The 12081-nt window shown below is 29.5% G+C and overlaps 5 protein-coding genes across 9 annotated transcripts in view; 2 read left to right on the top strand and 3 right to left on the bottom strand.

Moving 5' to 3' along the window:
• Nucleotides 1-1264, bottom strand: part of LOC134827622 (prolow-density lipoprotein receptor-related protein 1) — a 36173-nt gene extending 34909 nt beyond the window's left edge. Inside the window, exon 1 of the mRNA XM_063840354.1 lies at nt 653-1264. Coding sequence (XP_063696424.1) covers nt 653-953 — 301 coding nt within the window. The 5' untranslated portion in view covers nt 954-1264. The remainder of the gene's footprint in view (nt 1-652) is intronic.
• Nucleotides 1265-1780: 516 nt separating this feature from the next.
• LOC134836920 (NADH dehydrogenase [ubiquinone] 1 beta subcomplex subunit 3) lies at nt 1781-2517 on the top strand. 2 transcript variants are annotated; one of them, XM_063852203.1, is made up of 3 exons: nt 1781-1846; nt 2042-2174; nt 2231-2517. In XM_063852203.1, the coding sequence occupies exons 2-3, from the start codon at nt 2053-2055 to the stop codon at nt 2415-2417; spliced, it is 309 nt and encodes a 102-aa protein (XP_063708273.1). In that variant the 5' UTR covers nt 1781-1846; nt 2042-2052; the 3' UTR covers nt 2418-2517. The 2 variants fall into 2 exon arrangements, with proteins under 2 accessions (XP_063708273.1, XP_063708274.1); XM_063852204.1 differs by having other exon boundaries at nt 1820-1891.
• On the bottom strand, nt 2511-3887 carry LOC134836918 (protein Rae1). 2 transcript variants are annotated; one of them, XM_063852202.1, is made up of 3 exons: nt 3753-3887; nt 3467-3688; nt 2511-3410 (listed from the first exon to the last, which is right to left on the bottom strand). In XM_063852202.1, exons 2-3 carry the CDS (start codon nt 3644-3646, stop codon nt 2511-2513), a joined length of 1080 nt encoding a protein of 359 aa, XP_063708272.1. In that variant the 5' UTR covers nt 3647-3688; nt 3753-3887. The 2 variants fall into 2 exon arrangements, with proteins under 2 accessions (XP_063708272.1, XP_063708271.1); XM_063852201.1 differs by having other exon boundaries at nt 3784-3881.
• A 1032-nt stretch (nt 3888-4919) lies between these two features.
• LOC134828171 (calumenin-B) lies at nt 4920-8119 on the top strand. 3 transcript variants are annotated; one of them, XM_063841167.1, is made up of 4 exons: nt 4920-5058; nt 6049-6287; nt 6343-6867; nt 7721-8118. In XM_063841167.1, the coding sequence occupies exons 2-4, from the start codon at nt 6067-6069 to the stop codon at nt 7944-7946; spliced, it is 972 nt and encodes a 323-aa protein (XP_063697237.1). In that variant the 5' UTR covers nt 4920-5058; nt 6049-6066; the 3' UTR covers nt 7947-8118. The 3 variants fall into 3 exon arrangements, with proteins under 3 accessions (XP_063697237.1, XP_063697235.1, XP_063697236.1); XM_063841165.1 differs by lacking the exon at nt 4920-5058 and adding an exon at nt 5693-5740 and having other exon boundaries at nt 7721-8119; XM_063841166.1 differs by lacking the exon at nt 4920-5058 and adding an exon at nt 5693-5725.
• LOC134828170 (potassium channel subfamily K member 18-like) lies at nt 8087-10881 on the bottom strand. The gene is made up of 5 exons (XM_063841164.1): nt 10630-10881; nt 10007-10149; nt 9701-9810; nt 8981-9340; nt 8087-8920 (listed from the first exon to the last, which is right to left on the bottom strand). Exons 1-5 carry the CDS (start codon nt 10872-10874, stop codon nt 8159-8161), a joined length of 1620 nt encoding a protein of 539 aa, XP_063697234.1. The 5' UTR covers nt 10875-10881; the 3' UTR covers nt 8087-8158.
• Between the last annotated feature and the right edge of the window lie 1200 nt (nt 10882-12081).

The raw sequence follows: 12081 nt of genomic DNA, 5'->3' as shown, positions 1-12081 counted from the left end.
TGTCGTCTTAATTATTTTTTCAAAAAATTTTTTTTATTGTAGAAAGAAAAGCGAAAAGCAGGCTGGTTGACATCAACAAGTTCTCTCCAACATGCATGACGTTATTTAATTATAAACTTTTATAGCATTAACAGCAGTTTTTTGTCACTCAATTATTCTTCTTTTATTTCTCATTCATCCGCATTAAAAAGACACAACTTTGTAGTCTTGATGTACATATTGCTCCATTTAATTCAATGAGTTTTATTTCTCAATTACATCTTCTTCACTTTTTTTTTTGTTATTCCATGTACTGCGCAGAGAAGGAACTTTTATTTATGACGACGAAGAAGACGACGACGGGACATTAGAGGGTGCCATGCAATGTAAATACCTTTTTGGGAGATGGAACAGATGCTTATCGAGTGGTTGTCGTCTTGCATTCCGATCTAATTCAATCATCATCGTCTTCGTTACTCACTTATCACTTCATTCATAGACACAACACACATTACCAATGATGGTAATAAAATTCATGGTGATTACATTTTTTATTTTATTATTTTTTTTGTACGACTAAATTCTCCTAATTGTACACGAAAAAAATTTTTTGACCTTTTGAACGAACTCCGATTTGTCTGTGGATTCACTCTCGAACGACGTGATAACGTACCTTGAAAATGTCCAAAATTTTTGGATTCGTCGATGTTGGAGCTATTGCTGCTGCTGCTACTTTGCGGCGTATTTAATCCAGCGGAAGATGCAAACACAGAAATTTCTACTTTCACAAGAAGGAATATCAGAAAAATTGACAAGCACTGTGGGAAATTAATTTTCCTTCGCATTTTCTTTGTTGCTATTTCGTTACTCTGCTTTTTATTATTTTTATTTTTTTTTAGGAACCGACATGACAAATTTTTTTCATCTTTTCTCTTTTTTCCCTCATTTTCCTCTGTTACTTTATTTTTCTTCATTTTCGCACTTTTTCATTTCATTTTTTAATTTTTTTTTTTTTATTTTTTTTTATTCTAAATTATAAATAACAGGTATGTGTGATATGTACAGAGGAGAGATAACAAACAGGATTTTTGTTGTTTGTGAGATTCACAATTTGCTCGTTTTTCGTGGCTTTTTCGGGATTATTTGTCGTTTTTGCGATTGTTGGAGGTACATTCCATATTGGGACACGTGAAAAATTGCCGGATTTTTCGAATTTTCCCGATTTTCACTCAAAAAAGATTTTTTGATGGCGGGACGTAACGCGATACAGGTCTTGTCTGTTCAAAGTTTCTCCCTCAACTGATTGTTTATTTTTTGCGTGTTGTCAATTTACGAGCCGTAAGTTTTTTGTATCACTTTTTTAAATGATTTTTATTGAATTTACAATAAAAATTTTAATTATTTTTAAATTTTTATTAATTAAAAATATTTTATTTAATTTTTTAATTATTAAAAATTTATTTTTAATGCAATTTTAGTGAAAAAATAAGGAAAAATTAAATTTTCTGGAGTAAACTTTGTAAATCGTTTGTGTTAATTCATATTTTTCAGCAGTGATTTGAGACGAATTAAATTGATAAATGATCCCAGCGAGCAGAAAATATTCAAAATGTGCATTGGTCATGTCGCTTTTCACGAAACGAATCGAATTTTCAACCGGTTTTCTATTAATTTCAAAGAAAAATCACATAAAAATATTTTAAAATAATTTTCATAAAAAATCCCCACGTAAAATCGATGAAAAATTGGTTTGAAAATATGTAAACAAGCCCAATGCGTAAAAAAAGCCCAACCAACATTTAAAAAATTTACGTCATAACAAATTTGAGGCGAACGTAATTGATAAATATTTTGACTCGCTGCTAAGGTAATTGAAAATTTTTCGATTTTCACACTTTTCCAATAGATTTTGGTAATTAACTCACTTAATTTCATATGAAAAAGTTTCTATAAGTGTCAAATTATGAAACAAAAGCATAATTTTCAAGAAACTCTCATTAAATCCATAAACAAAGAGATTATATAATATCCTATATTCATTGGTTTTCTTGATTTTTTTTAGAGTATCCAATCATGGGTGGTCATCACGAAGTCAAAATCCCCGATTGGCGAAGCTACAAAGTCGAAAATGCCCCTCAATTGATGGAAGTGAAGGAAGCATTGGCACGTCAAGGCTTGAAAGATCCATGGTTGAGGTAAAATTTTCCGATTTTCCAATTTTTTGAAGAAATTTCAAAATTTTTTCTTGTAGAAATGAAGTTTGGCGTCACGATGTTAAGCAATTTAGCACACAAGGCAAACGATTTGCTTTGTGTTTCGTTCGTGGAGCCCCCATTGGAATCGCTGCTTTTCTCATTACCTTAGGAATCGAAAAGGCTTTCAACATTCCATGGGCTGGAAGTCGTCCTGGACATGAACATCATCATGAGCATCATTAAAAAAAATATTTTTATTTGTAAATTTGGAATTTTATTCACTCTTAAAGCAGGGAGTTGAATAAAAAATCAGTTTAGTGAGAAAAATTGAAAAATTTAGTTACTACGAGTTTTTAGCTCATCAAAGCACGGTCTTAAGTAAATGACGGGTTTCTTCGTGGGAACATTAAATTCGTGTCCCTTTGACCAATCGTAACCGAGGGCATAGGCGAAAATTTGTCCCGTTGCATTAAAGCAACATTTCGTGATCGGTTGATCTTTCGTGTCAGACGACTTGAGTTTCGTGCGTGCATCTTTGTCCCAAAAGCTGAAAGTTCCGTCAGATCCTACCGTCGCCAAGGTGTTATGAACCGGATGGAAGGCAATATCGTTTACCGCATAAATATCTTGATATCCGGCAGTTGCATTGACACGATGGCACTTGAACGTGAAATTATCCTTCGGGTTGATTGCGTTCACGTGTTGAATCGCGACACGTCCCTCGATACTTCCGAGAGCATATCCCGTCGGCGTTTTCTTCTTATCCTTGAAAATTGTGACGCAACGATGTTGATACTTTAAAGGACTGTCGGTTTGACGAAATTGCTGCGGTTTGTTCTCCAACGAGTAAATGACGACATGGCGACCTGCAGTTCCGACAACTGCCATGGGATAATCGACATCCGCGCAATATGCTCGTTCCGGTAAATTTAACGTCATCATGGGGCTCTGAGAACGCGTATCCCAAAATTTGAGAGTTTTGTCCCAAGATCCCGTCATTAAGCACGAATAGTTTGAACCTTTGATCCAATGACAAGTTTTGACGGGAGCATCATGCTGCGCTACTTGAACCAGTTGATCCGAACCCAGATCCCAGCATTTTGCTTGTTTATCTGATGTTGCGATAAATACTTTTGTTCCATCGTCAGCCCAACAAACATCCAAAACGGGACATCCCAAATTTTTCATTGACTTTGGATTCGTTTTTCCCGTTTGTTCGACTTCCCAACAACGAACCTGAAATTAATTTTTTCATTGAAAAATTTGAAAAAATCAAGAAATTTTTCACTTACACTAAAATCCCAACTACCGGATATGAGGAAATTTTGCTGTAATGTCGCCGGGCTGAACTCCAATGCGGAGACGCTATCGTCTGGAGGCGCAGTTACTTCGAAATCCTTTCCAACTCCCGGCGTAGTTGTGTTTGCGCTGAATGATGTGTTTTGTCCTAATTGAATGCCGCCGCCAAACATCGTGAAGTCTTTTAATTATTTATTTTTGGTTAACAAAAAATGCTGGAAATAATAGAGGGAAATTGTTTATTTTTTAAATTTTTGCTTTGAAGAGTGAATTTTATACGTTTCTTGAAGAAAATTTTATTAGTTTTTACTTTTTAATGGAGTTTATCGGAAAATTTATTAATTTTCTGTAGTTTTTCCTTTTAAAACAGCGGATTAATCGAGAATTCTTAATTTGTTTATAAATTTAAGGTTGGGTGTTGTGAACTGAAGGAAAAGTGTAACATGCTAATTCAATTAAGGCGATACAAAAATTGAAAATGTTTTCGATTTTTATTTTTTTTTAATTTTTCACAGAGAATTTTAAAATTTTTAGAAAATGTTTGAATTTTAATAATTTTTTTTAATGAAATTTATTTTTAAAAGTTAAAAATTTCATTTAGAATAAATTTAAAAAAATATATTTTCTTATTTTTAACCTGTTTTTTTAATGAAAAATTTATCAGATTTTTTTTTTTGTTAAAAAAAAAATATAACTTTAACTTGAGTAGACAAAAATTTAACTTTAAATGTTTTTAAATTAATTTTTAATTGAATTTTAATTTTAAATTAATTTTTAAAAATGAAATTTATTTTAAAATTTTAAATTAATTTTTAAAATTTTTTAATTAATAATTTTTAAATTTAAAAAAAAAATTTTTTTTTTTCAAATTTTATAATTTTTTTAAAATAAAAAGAAATACAGTTAGATTTTCAATAATCATATTTTTGTATATAAATAATTTCGAAATATTTTTAATTTTTTTTTTTTAAGAATTTTTCTTTAAATATTTATCAATGTTCAAAAATTTTTAAAATATAAAAAAATAAAATTAGATTTTTATTAAATTTTATACCTATTTGTTTGAATAATTTTTTTTTATTTGTTAAATTAAATTTTTTTAATTAAATATTTAAAATTTTTTTATTTAATTTTTAAAGTTTTTTAGATTAAAGTTTAATTATTTTTTTCACTTAAATATTTATTTTTTTTAAATTATTAAATAATTTTTTTAAAATTTATTTTATTAAAACTTTTTAATTAAATTTAAAATTAAAAAGAAAAGAATGAAAATTGAATTTATTTTATTTTAAAAATATATTTTAACTTATTAAAAAATTTTTGGTAAAAAATTAAAATTTTCTTTAAAAAAATTATTTATCAAAAAATTAAAAAAAAAGAAGAAATCGAAAACATTTTTGATAATTGCTTCAGCCTTTCATTCAACTCACGTTAAAGAACTCCTCACAACATTCCATGTATCACTTTGTTTTGGACCATTCATCGGATTAGTTTTATCGCATTAGAACATGAATTAGAACCGTAATCCAGCAGTTTCCATCCACAAATCGAAATTTAAAGAGTTTTTCGTTCAAAATTTGTTTAAGTAAGTTTCAAATTTCAATTTTTATGTCAAAAATTCATAAAAACAAGACTCTAAAAATAATCTTTCTTCATAAAATTAAAATAATTTAACAATTTTTCGTGTATAACATAAAAATACAAGCCCCCTGTTGATAAAAAGCCTGTTGAGAACATAATTTTCCTTTCATCGATAACTTTGAAAGTCGTTGCAAAAATAATAAAATTTACACAACATTTTTTACAAAGTCAGCACTTTAATTAACGGCTACCACAGAACCGACTCTGTTCAATTAAATGGATCTTGTTACATAAATATTCCACTTCCTATGGAGAGAACGTCGGTTGTCCATAAAATTAAGTGTTTCGACGTCGCTCGTCTGTTTCGCTCGTAGAACAATGTTCATCCTCAGTGTTTGAACAACGTACGAGATTCCGGGGGAGTGAATTGTTTATAAATATCTCGCACATACACAACTTTCACATGTCTGTCGTACATCTGGAGAAACAAAACTCTTTGAAAAAAATCACTTTAATCTAAACAAAAAGGCAAGAGAGACAAATCAGTGTGCGATACGTGGCCTAATGGTTCAGAAGTGAACATTACTTCCTATTTCTTGACCGGTTAAAGTTCCTCTCGTACGTCACGGCGAAAATTTTTTCAAGTTTAATTGATGAAAAAGTGCATTCGAGTGAGTAAGCACAAGGTTTGTGTTCATTGGAGGCATTTTCTGCGGTTACTTTGTGCAATTGGATGCATAAAAAGTGCAGAGAAACAATAAATTTGACTTTTCTAGAATAATTGTTGATATCTGTTGAGCATGTTCTAAAATTAGTAGGTCAACAAACTGCTCTCACGCACTCTTTTTCTCTTATTTTAGACGAAAATTTCGGTAATTACTCAAAAAATCGTTCGTCTTATCACTTTTTTTAGTTGTTTCTAGAGTCTCGCGATGGTCTGTTGTCGTCATTAACATTCCAAAAGACATTAATTTTCATTCTTCTCTCATTTCAGGTTCAATTACAGTCCATAATGCTGCTCAGTCTGGGCTTTGCTTGTCTCATAATAATCGGTTCGTCGCACGCAATTCCCAAGGAATCGGAAAAACGCGTGCTGGACAACGATTTATCACATTCCGAGCACTACGAGGACGGGCATCACAATGCCAAATACGATCACGAGGCCTTTCTGGGAGAAGATCAAGCCAAAACTTTCGATCAATTGACGCCGGAAGAGAGTTCACGACGATTAGGGTAAAAATTTTCTTTATTTTTTGATGACGTTTCATAAAAAATTATTTTTTTTTAGAATTATTTACGATAAAATCGACACAAACAACGACAAACAAGTAGATTTGGCAGAATTGAAAAATTGGATACAATTTACGCAGCGTCGGTATATCCAGGATGACGTTGAACGTCAATGGAAGACACATAATCCAAGCGGCAATGACACGATCGAATGGGAAGTGTACAAAGGGACTGTTTACGGGTTTTTGGATGATTTGGATGAGAAAGAGAAAGATAAAGAAGACGGAATGGGATTTTCTTATCGCAAAATGCTGAGTCGGGATCGTCGACGTTGGGCAGTTGCGGATCGTGATGGCGATGAAAAATTGACGAAAGAGGAATTTACGGATTTTTTGCATCCGGAGGAAAGTCCGTACATGCGAGATATTGTCGTAGCGGAGACAATTGAGGATATTGACAAAAATGGCGATGGAAAAGTGTCGATCGAGGAATATATTGGAGATATGTATCCAAATAAGGAAGATGATGACGAAGATGAACCGGATTGGGTCAAGAGTGAACGTGATATTTTCATGAATTTCAGGTAAGATTTTTGTGAATGTTTAATTTTGGCATGATTTAAATTTATTTTTGAAGTTTTTGTAACGAAAATTAAAAAAAAATTATTTTAAAAATTAAATTTATGAAAAAAAATTTTTTTTTTTTTTTTTAGAATAAAATTTATTTAAATTTCACAATTAATTAATAAATTAATTATATATTTAATGATTTTTTTATTAAAAAGGTAAAATATGAAAATTTGTGAAAAAAAGTTTCAGTGAGGAAAATGTTTTAAATTTTATTTTTTTAAATAATTTTCATTTATTTTTATTAAATTAAAATTTAAATTAATTTAGTTTTTAATTTTAATTCAATTTCATTCACTTTATTAAAAAATTTATTTAAATTAATTTTTCATCTAAAAATAAAAAAATTAAAATAAAAAAAAAATTTAAAAAAAAATTGAAATAAATAAAAAAAAAAAAATTTGGAGAAGAAAATAGGACATTAATTTATTTCTTTTTAAATAATTCTTTGAATTAATAAATTTAATTTTTAATATTTTTTTTTAAATCAAAAATTTTTTAATTCAAAAAAAAAAAATAAATAATTTATTAAATTAATTTTTTTTTTTATAAATTTAATTTTTTTATAAACTTTTAAATTTTTTTTGTTATTTTTTTTTAATTCAAAAAATAAATTAATTTTTTTTTATTTTTTTAATTTTTTTTTTTTAATTTCAAAAAATTAAAAAATCAACAATTTCTTATGAAATTTTTGCCTTTTTTCATAAATATTTTTTTTTTGACTTTCAATAACAACAACAAAAAAATGAATTTAAATTCACATCAAAAAAAAAACTTCAAAATAACATTAAAAATTATTTTTTTTTGCAGAGACAAAGACAAGGATGGATTAATGGACACGGAAGAAGTCAAAGAATGGATCATCCCAACAGATTTCGATCATGCAGAAGCTGAAGCGAGACACTTAATCTACGAAGCTGACGCCGATAGCGATGAAAAATTGACGAAAGAAGAAGTCCTTGAGAAATACGACTTGTTCGTTGGCTCACAAGCCACAGACTTTGGCGACGTTCTTGTGCGACACGATGAATTCTGAACGAATATTCCGAAAATTTTATTCGTGCCAAAGTGTTGTCTTTTAATACTTACCTACTTAAGTTTTAGTGCGTAATCTCGTTTCGTATGATCTTGGTGCGTAAAAGAATTGAAATTAATTCCAATAATTTTTTTTTTGGTTTACATAAAAGTACGTTTTTAAGAAATAAAAATTTTACAATTTACAATTTTTTTCACATTTTTGGTGGGATTTTACTTTTTGCCGAAGAATTTTTTCTTGAATTTGCTCTTTTTTTCCTTATCGCCGCTCTTTGGGGGTCTTCCGGGTTGCTTCAAAGCATCTTTTTTCGGCAGTAAAGGCGGTAATTGTTCAATATCGTTCACGTTTTCTGCGTCATTTTCGTCTTTTTCTTGTATATTTTCCATTAAAACTTGCACTGTACTTAATTCAACAGGTGTTTGTTCCTCCGCTACCGACACATTTTCCGCATCGACGTGTTCCAAGCCGATTGTTGCCCCTAATTTGGCGCTTGCCATGCGAAAAGTGTCACTGAGCTTGATTTGCACGACATTAACGCACATCGAAGTGAGCGCGAGACCGAATATCAAGTAAATTATGCTCGCCATCATGAACATCGGATGATCCGGGACCAAATCTCCGAAGCCAATAGTCGACATGGAAATAAAAACGAAGTAAAAGGACTCGAAAAAGTTCCATTGTTCCCAAATGTTGTAAACGGCAGCTCCGATAAGCATGTAAATGATCAAAATCGAGAGCGCCAAACTGATCGGAAGATTAAATTCGTCATCGATTTCGATCTCTTCGGGTAAAGTTGTTGGCGAATCGCAAGTTGGGCGAGATATGGTACTTGCACGTGATCTCGGAGAGATATTTAAATCTTGTGCCGGAGTATTTTGATGAGAATCATCAGTTTGAAGTACTCCCAATGTGGTTACCATCTGACTTGGGCGTCGAACAATGTCGTACATTACGTTAATTCCGCGCATCATTTCCTAAAATCAAAGAAAAAAATTAAATTTTCTTCAAAAAAAATTAAAAATATAATTTTTTACTTGAACTTGCGGTTGTTTCCTCACTTTTCGACAAGAGCCTGTATAATAAAGTCTTCTAACGTACGCCCAGAGGAACTTGATGATTCGTGTGAAGAGTTTTCCAAAGTCAGCAAGTACGATGAGGAACAACGGGACACCAATTATGGCATAGACAATGGTAAGAGCTTTTCCAGTTTTAGTTTTTGGCACGATATGGCCGTAACCAATAGTTGTGTAAACAGTCCCGCAGAAGAACATGGCATTCCAAAAGGACCATTTGGCAGTTTCCTTATCGTAATTTCCTTCGATCAAATGTTGTCTTAAAGCTGCTTCGTAATTCAGGATCATTTGTTCGATGTCTGTTTTTAATTTTGTGTCATTCTAAAAAAAATTAAAAATTTTACATTGAAAATTAATTTAAATTACTCAAGCACCAAAATTTTTTTAATTAATATTTTTTATGAATATAAAAATAATTTTTTACTAAATTAAGAAAATATTTTAACAAATTAAAATTTAAAATAAATAAAAAAAAAATAAATTAAAAATTTTTAGTTTTTTTTGTAATTTTAAAATTTAATTCAAAATTATAATTAATTAAAAAAATAATAAAATTTTATTTAAAATAAAATTAATTAAAAATTATTTTCTATTAATTTTAAAAAATTAATTTAGTTAATTTAATTTTTTAATTAGGTATTTTAAATTTTTTTCTTCAAAAAATATTATTTTAAAACTTACAAATTTCTGAATTTCTGACACCGGAGGTTGCATCGTATAATTCAAAATCTGTTCAATTAAGTCAGTTCTGTTATTTGCAATATCCCGTCGCACCCGTCGTTCTGCCCGACCTGTAACGAAAGATGCAATATATTAAAATTAAAAGCAAGAATTGTAAGTCAATCAACGTTATTCGATGCCTTGAACGCATTCAACGCCAAGACACTAACGTTGCGCACAAGAAAGAATTAGAGTAGAAACATCGAATAAATTTTAATTAATGAACGACGTTATCGAACGCAGAGAAAGGATAAAATTTATAATTACCTTCAATCATTTGAAAAAGAGCGGCGCCTGCCATGCTATACAACAGCACGACAATCGTGAGGAAGATATGTGTGAATGTACTTCGGGACCATTGTGCGACTTTGTTGTACATCCAAAATGCATATTTTTCGCCGAAACCAAGACTGAAAAAAAATAATTAAACAAATTAAAATTTATTATTAAATTTATTGATTTTAATAAAAAAAAAATAAATAAAAATATAAAATTAAAAAAAATAATTTAATTAAAATTTTAAAATTAAAAAAAATTAAATTTAATTTAATTTGAATAAAAATAATAAAAGAAAATAATTTAAATTTATTTTTTTTTAAATTAATTAATTAAGTTTTAAATTTCAAAAAATAATTAAAATTAAAAAAAATATTAAATTAAAATTTAATAAAACTTATTTAATTTTTTAAATTAATAAAATAAATAACAAAATGAATTCATTAAAAAAAAATAATTAATTTAAATTCAAATTAAATTTAATTCAAATTTTTTTTTATTTCAAATTTAATATAATTTTAATTAATAAATTAATTTTATGTTTAAAAAAATATTTTATTTTAATTTAAAAATTTTATTTTAATTTTTTTATAATAAAAAATTTTAATTCTTACCCTGATTTCGCGGTATTCATCGTAAAATCCCGAAAACCTTCAAACTGTTTGAATATAAATTCCCCCGCTTTTTGCGGATACATGTAATCCACGTACTGAAAGCCATTTGTCGAGCCCGGTAGTCCTGTTGCCGGTGCAAAATACGTCGTTGCTGGCTCCGTTGGTCGACTTGTGTACGTTGGCAGCGTTATCTTCGGTCTCGTTTTTGTTGGTTTTTCATTATTATCCGCATTTTCGACCTCCATACTCGAAAAAAAACTATTTTTTCGTAGAAATGTGGAAATAAAATATTATCATTGCATCCTATTTTACACCATAAGTAAATATATAAAAGTAAGTTAATGCTCCCCAAGGATAATGTATGGCATACTAAAAGCATTATTTACCAAGAATGTAACCTTGTTTATTTTTTAAGTTTATTTTTCTCTTGTAAACTTTTCTTTTTTTGTATAAAACGAATGATTATTCTCGCGATTTATTCAAAAAATTCAGCCGGAGAAATGAAATTTAAATTTTTAACCCACGCACGTTAAACGTTTCACGGTGCAGTCAGGCTGAAGGAAATCCGGAGAAGAGCATAGCTGAAGAGCAACAAGTTGTTTCGTACGAAAAGACGAGAAAACTTCGTGAATTTTAATTAATGAGTTATTTACAAAGTTGAGCATATCCTTTTAAAGTACACGAGAAATTATTTGTACGACACACAGATTTAATTGAGATGATATTTGTTCCTTTCAAAGACAGAAAAGCTCGATCCTTGAAACTTTTGATGTGCGTTTGACGTGATTCACAGAGATTTTGAGATTTTTTTTAATTATTATGATTCACTTTTTTTATTTTTTCAACAAATTATTAAGGTTTAACGAAAAAAATTCGTTTAAAAATTTCTCACCTTGTTTACAATTTTTTTTAATTCAATATTTTCCGCAGAAAATGTGCAAATAAATAAAAATAAATAAAATAATAACAATTCAACGCGAGAATATCAAGCGAGAAATAATGTCTGAATGCGACATTCGCTGACGATCAACTAAAAACGAAATATTGTGTGACGGGCTGTCTCAGCAAAGAAGAAGATTACATTTTTCGTAGCTCTCTCGTACATCTACGGCGTCGTACGAGACACGGAGATGTATGGAACATGTTGCTGAATGTTCTTTTTTATTACGAATAAGACACAAGATAGACGAGAATAGCAAATTCTTCTGTAAATAAAGAACAATATTCGTTCGTACCTCGCCTTTGTAGAACAAATATATTAAATATTGGAGTTTCCATGTTTGAATTAATAACAAAATCGCTCACGGCTGTTTGTTGCTACTTTTTTTGCTGTTTAATCACTGATAAGATTTCACATTTATCATGTTGCAATTTAATACGGAATTTAATCGAAGCATAAAAGTTCACAATAAAACAACAAAATTTATTCAGCTGTACAGCATCGCACAGCTG

The sequence above is a fragment of the Culicoides brevitarsis genome, chromosome 1 (assembly GCF_036172545.1).
Source record: "Culicoides brevitarsis isolate CSIRO-B50_1 chromosome 1, AGI_CSIRO_Cbre_v1, whole genome shotgun sequence".
In the NCBI taxonomy this organism is placed as follows: Eukaryota; Metazoa; Arthropoda; class Insecta; order Diptera; family Ceratopogonidae; genus Culicoides; species Culicoides brevitarsis.
This window is presented reverse-complemented; position numbering and strand designations above follow the sequence as displayed.

What these genes read in the sequence shown, in the direction of transcription:
- LOC134828171 (XM_063841165.1), top strand. Translation starts at nt 5,708, where the DNA reads ATGAAAAAGTGCATTCGAGTGAGTAAGCACAAG. An exon ending in GAGAGTTCACGACGATTAGG is followed by an intron (nt 6,288 to 6,342) that starts GTAAAAATTTTC and finishes ATTTTTTTTTAG; the next exon opens with AATTATTTACGATAAAATCG. An exon ending in GATATTTTCATGAATTTCAG is followed by an intron (nt 6,868 to 7,720) that starts GTAAGATTTTTG and finishes TTTTTTTTGCAG; the next exon opens with AGACAAAGACAAGGATGGAT.
- LOC134836918 (XM_063852202.1), bottom strand. Translation starts at nt 3,646, where the DNA reads ATGTTTGGCGGCGGCATTCAATTAGGACAAAACACATCATTCAGCGCA. An exon ending in CCGGTAGTTGGGATTTTAGT is followed by an intron (nt 3,411 to 3,466) that starts GTAAGTGAAAAA and finishes AATTAATTTCAG; the next exon opens with GTTCGTTGTTGGGAAGTCGA.
- LOC134828170 (XM_063841164.1), bottom strand. Translation starts at nt 10,874, where the DNA reads ATGGAGGTCGAAAATGCGGATAATAATGAAAAACCAACAAAAACGAGA. An exon ending in TCTTTTTCAAATGATTGAAG is followed by an intron (nt 9,811 to 10,006) that starts GTAATTATAAAT and finishes CTTTCGTTACAG; the next exon opens with GTCGGGCAGAACGACGGGTG. An exon ending in TGTCAGAAATTCAGAAATTT is followed by an intron (nt 9,341 to 9,700) that starts GTAAGTTTTAAA and finishes AATTTTTTTTAG; the next exon opens with AATGACACAAAATTAAAAAC.
- LOC134836920 (XM_063852203.1), top strand. Translation starts at nt 2,053, where the DNA reads ATGGGTGGTCATCACGAAGTCAAAATCCCCGATTGGCGAAGCTACAAA. An exon ending in TTGAAAGATCCATGGTTGAG is followed by an intron (nt 2,175 to 2,230) that starts GTAAAATTTTCC and finishes TTTTTCTTGTAG; the next exon opens with AAATGAAGTTTGGCGTCACG.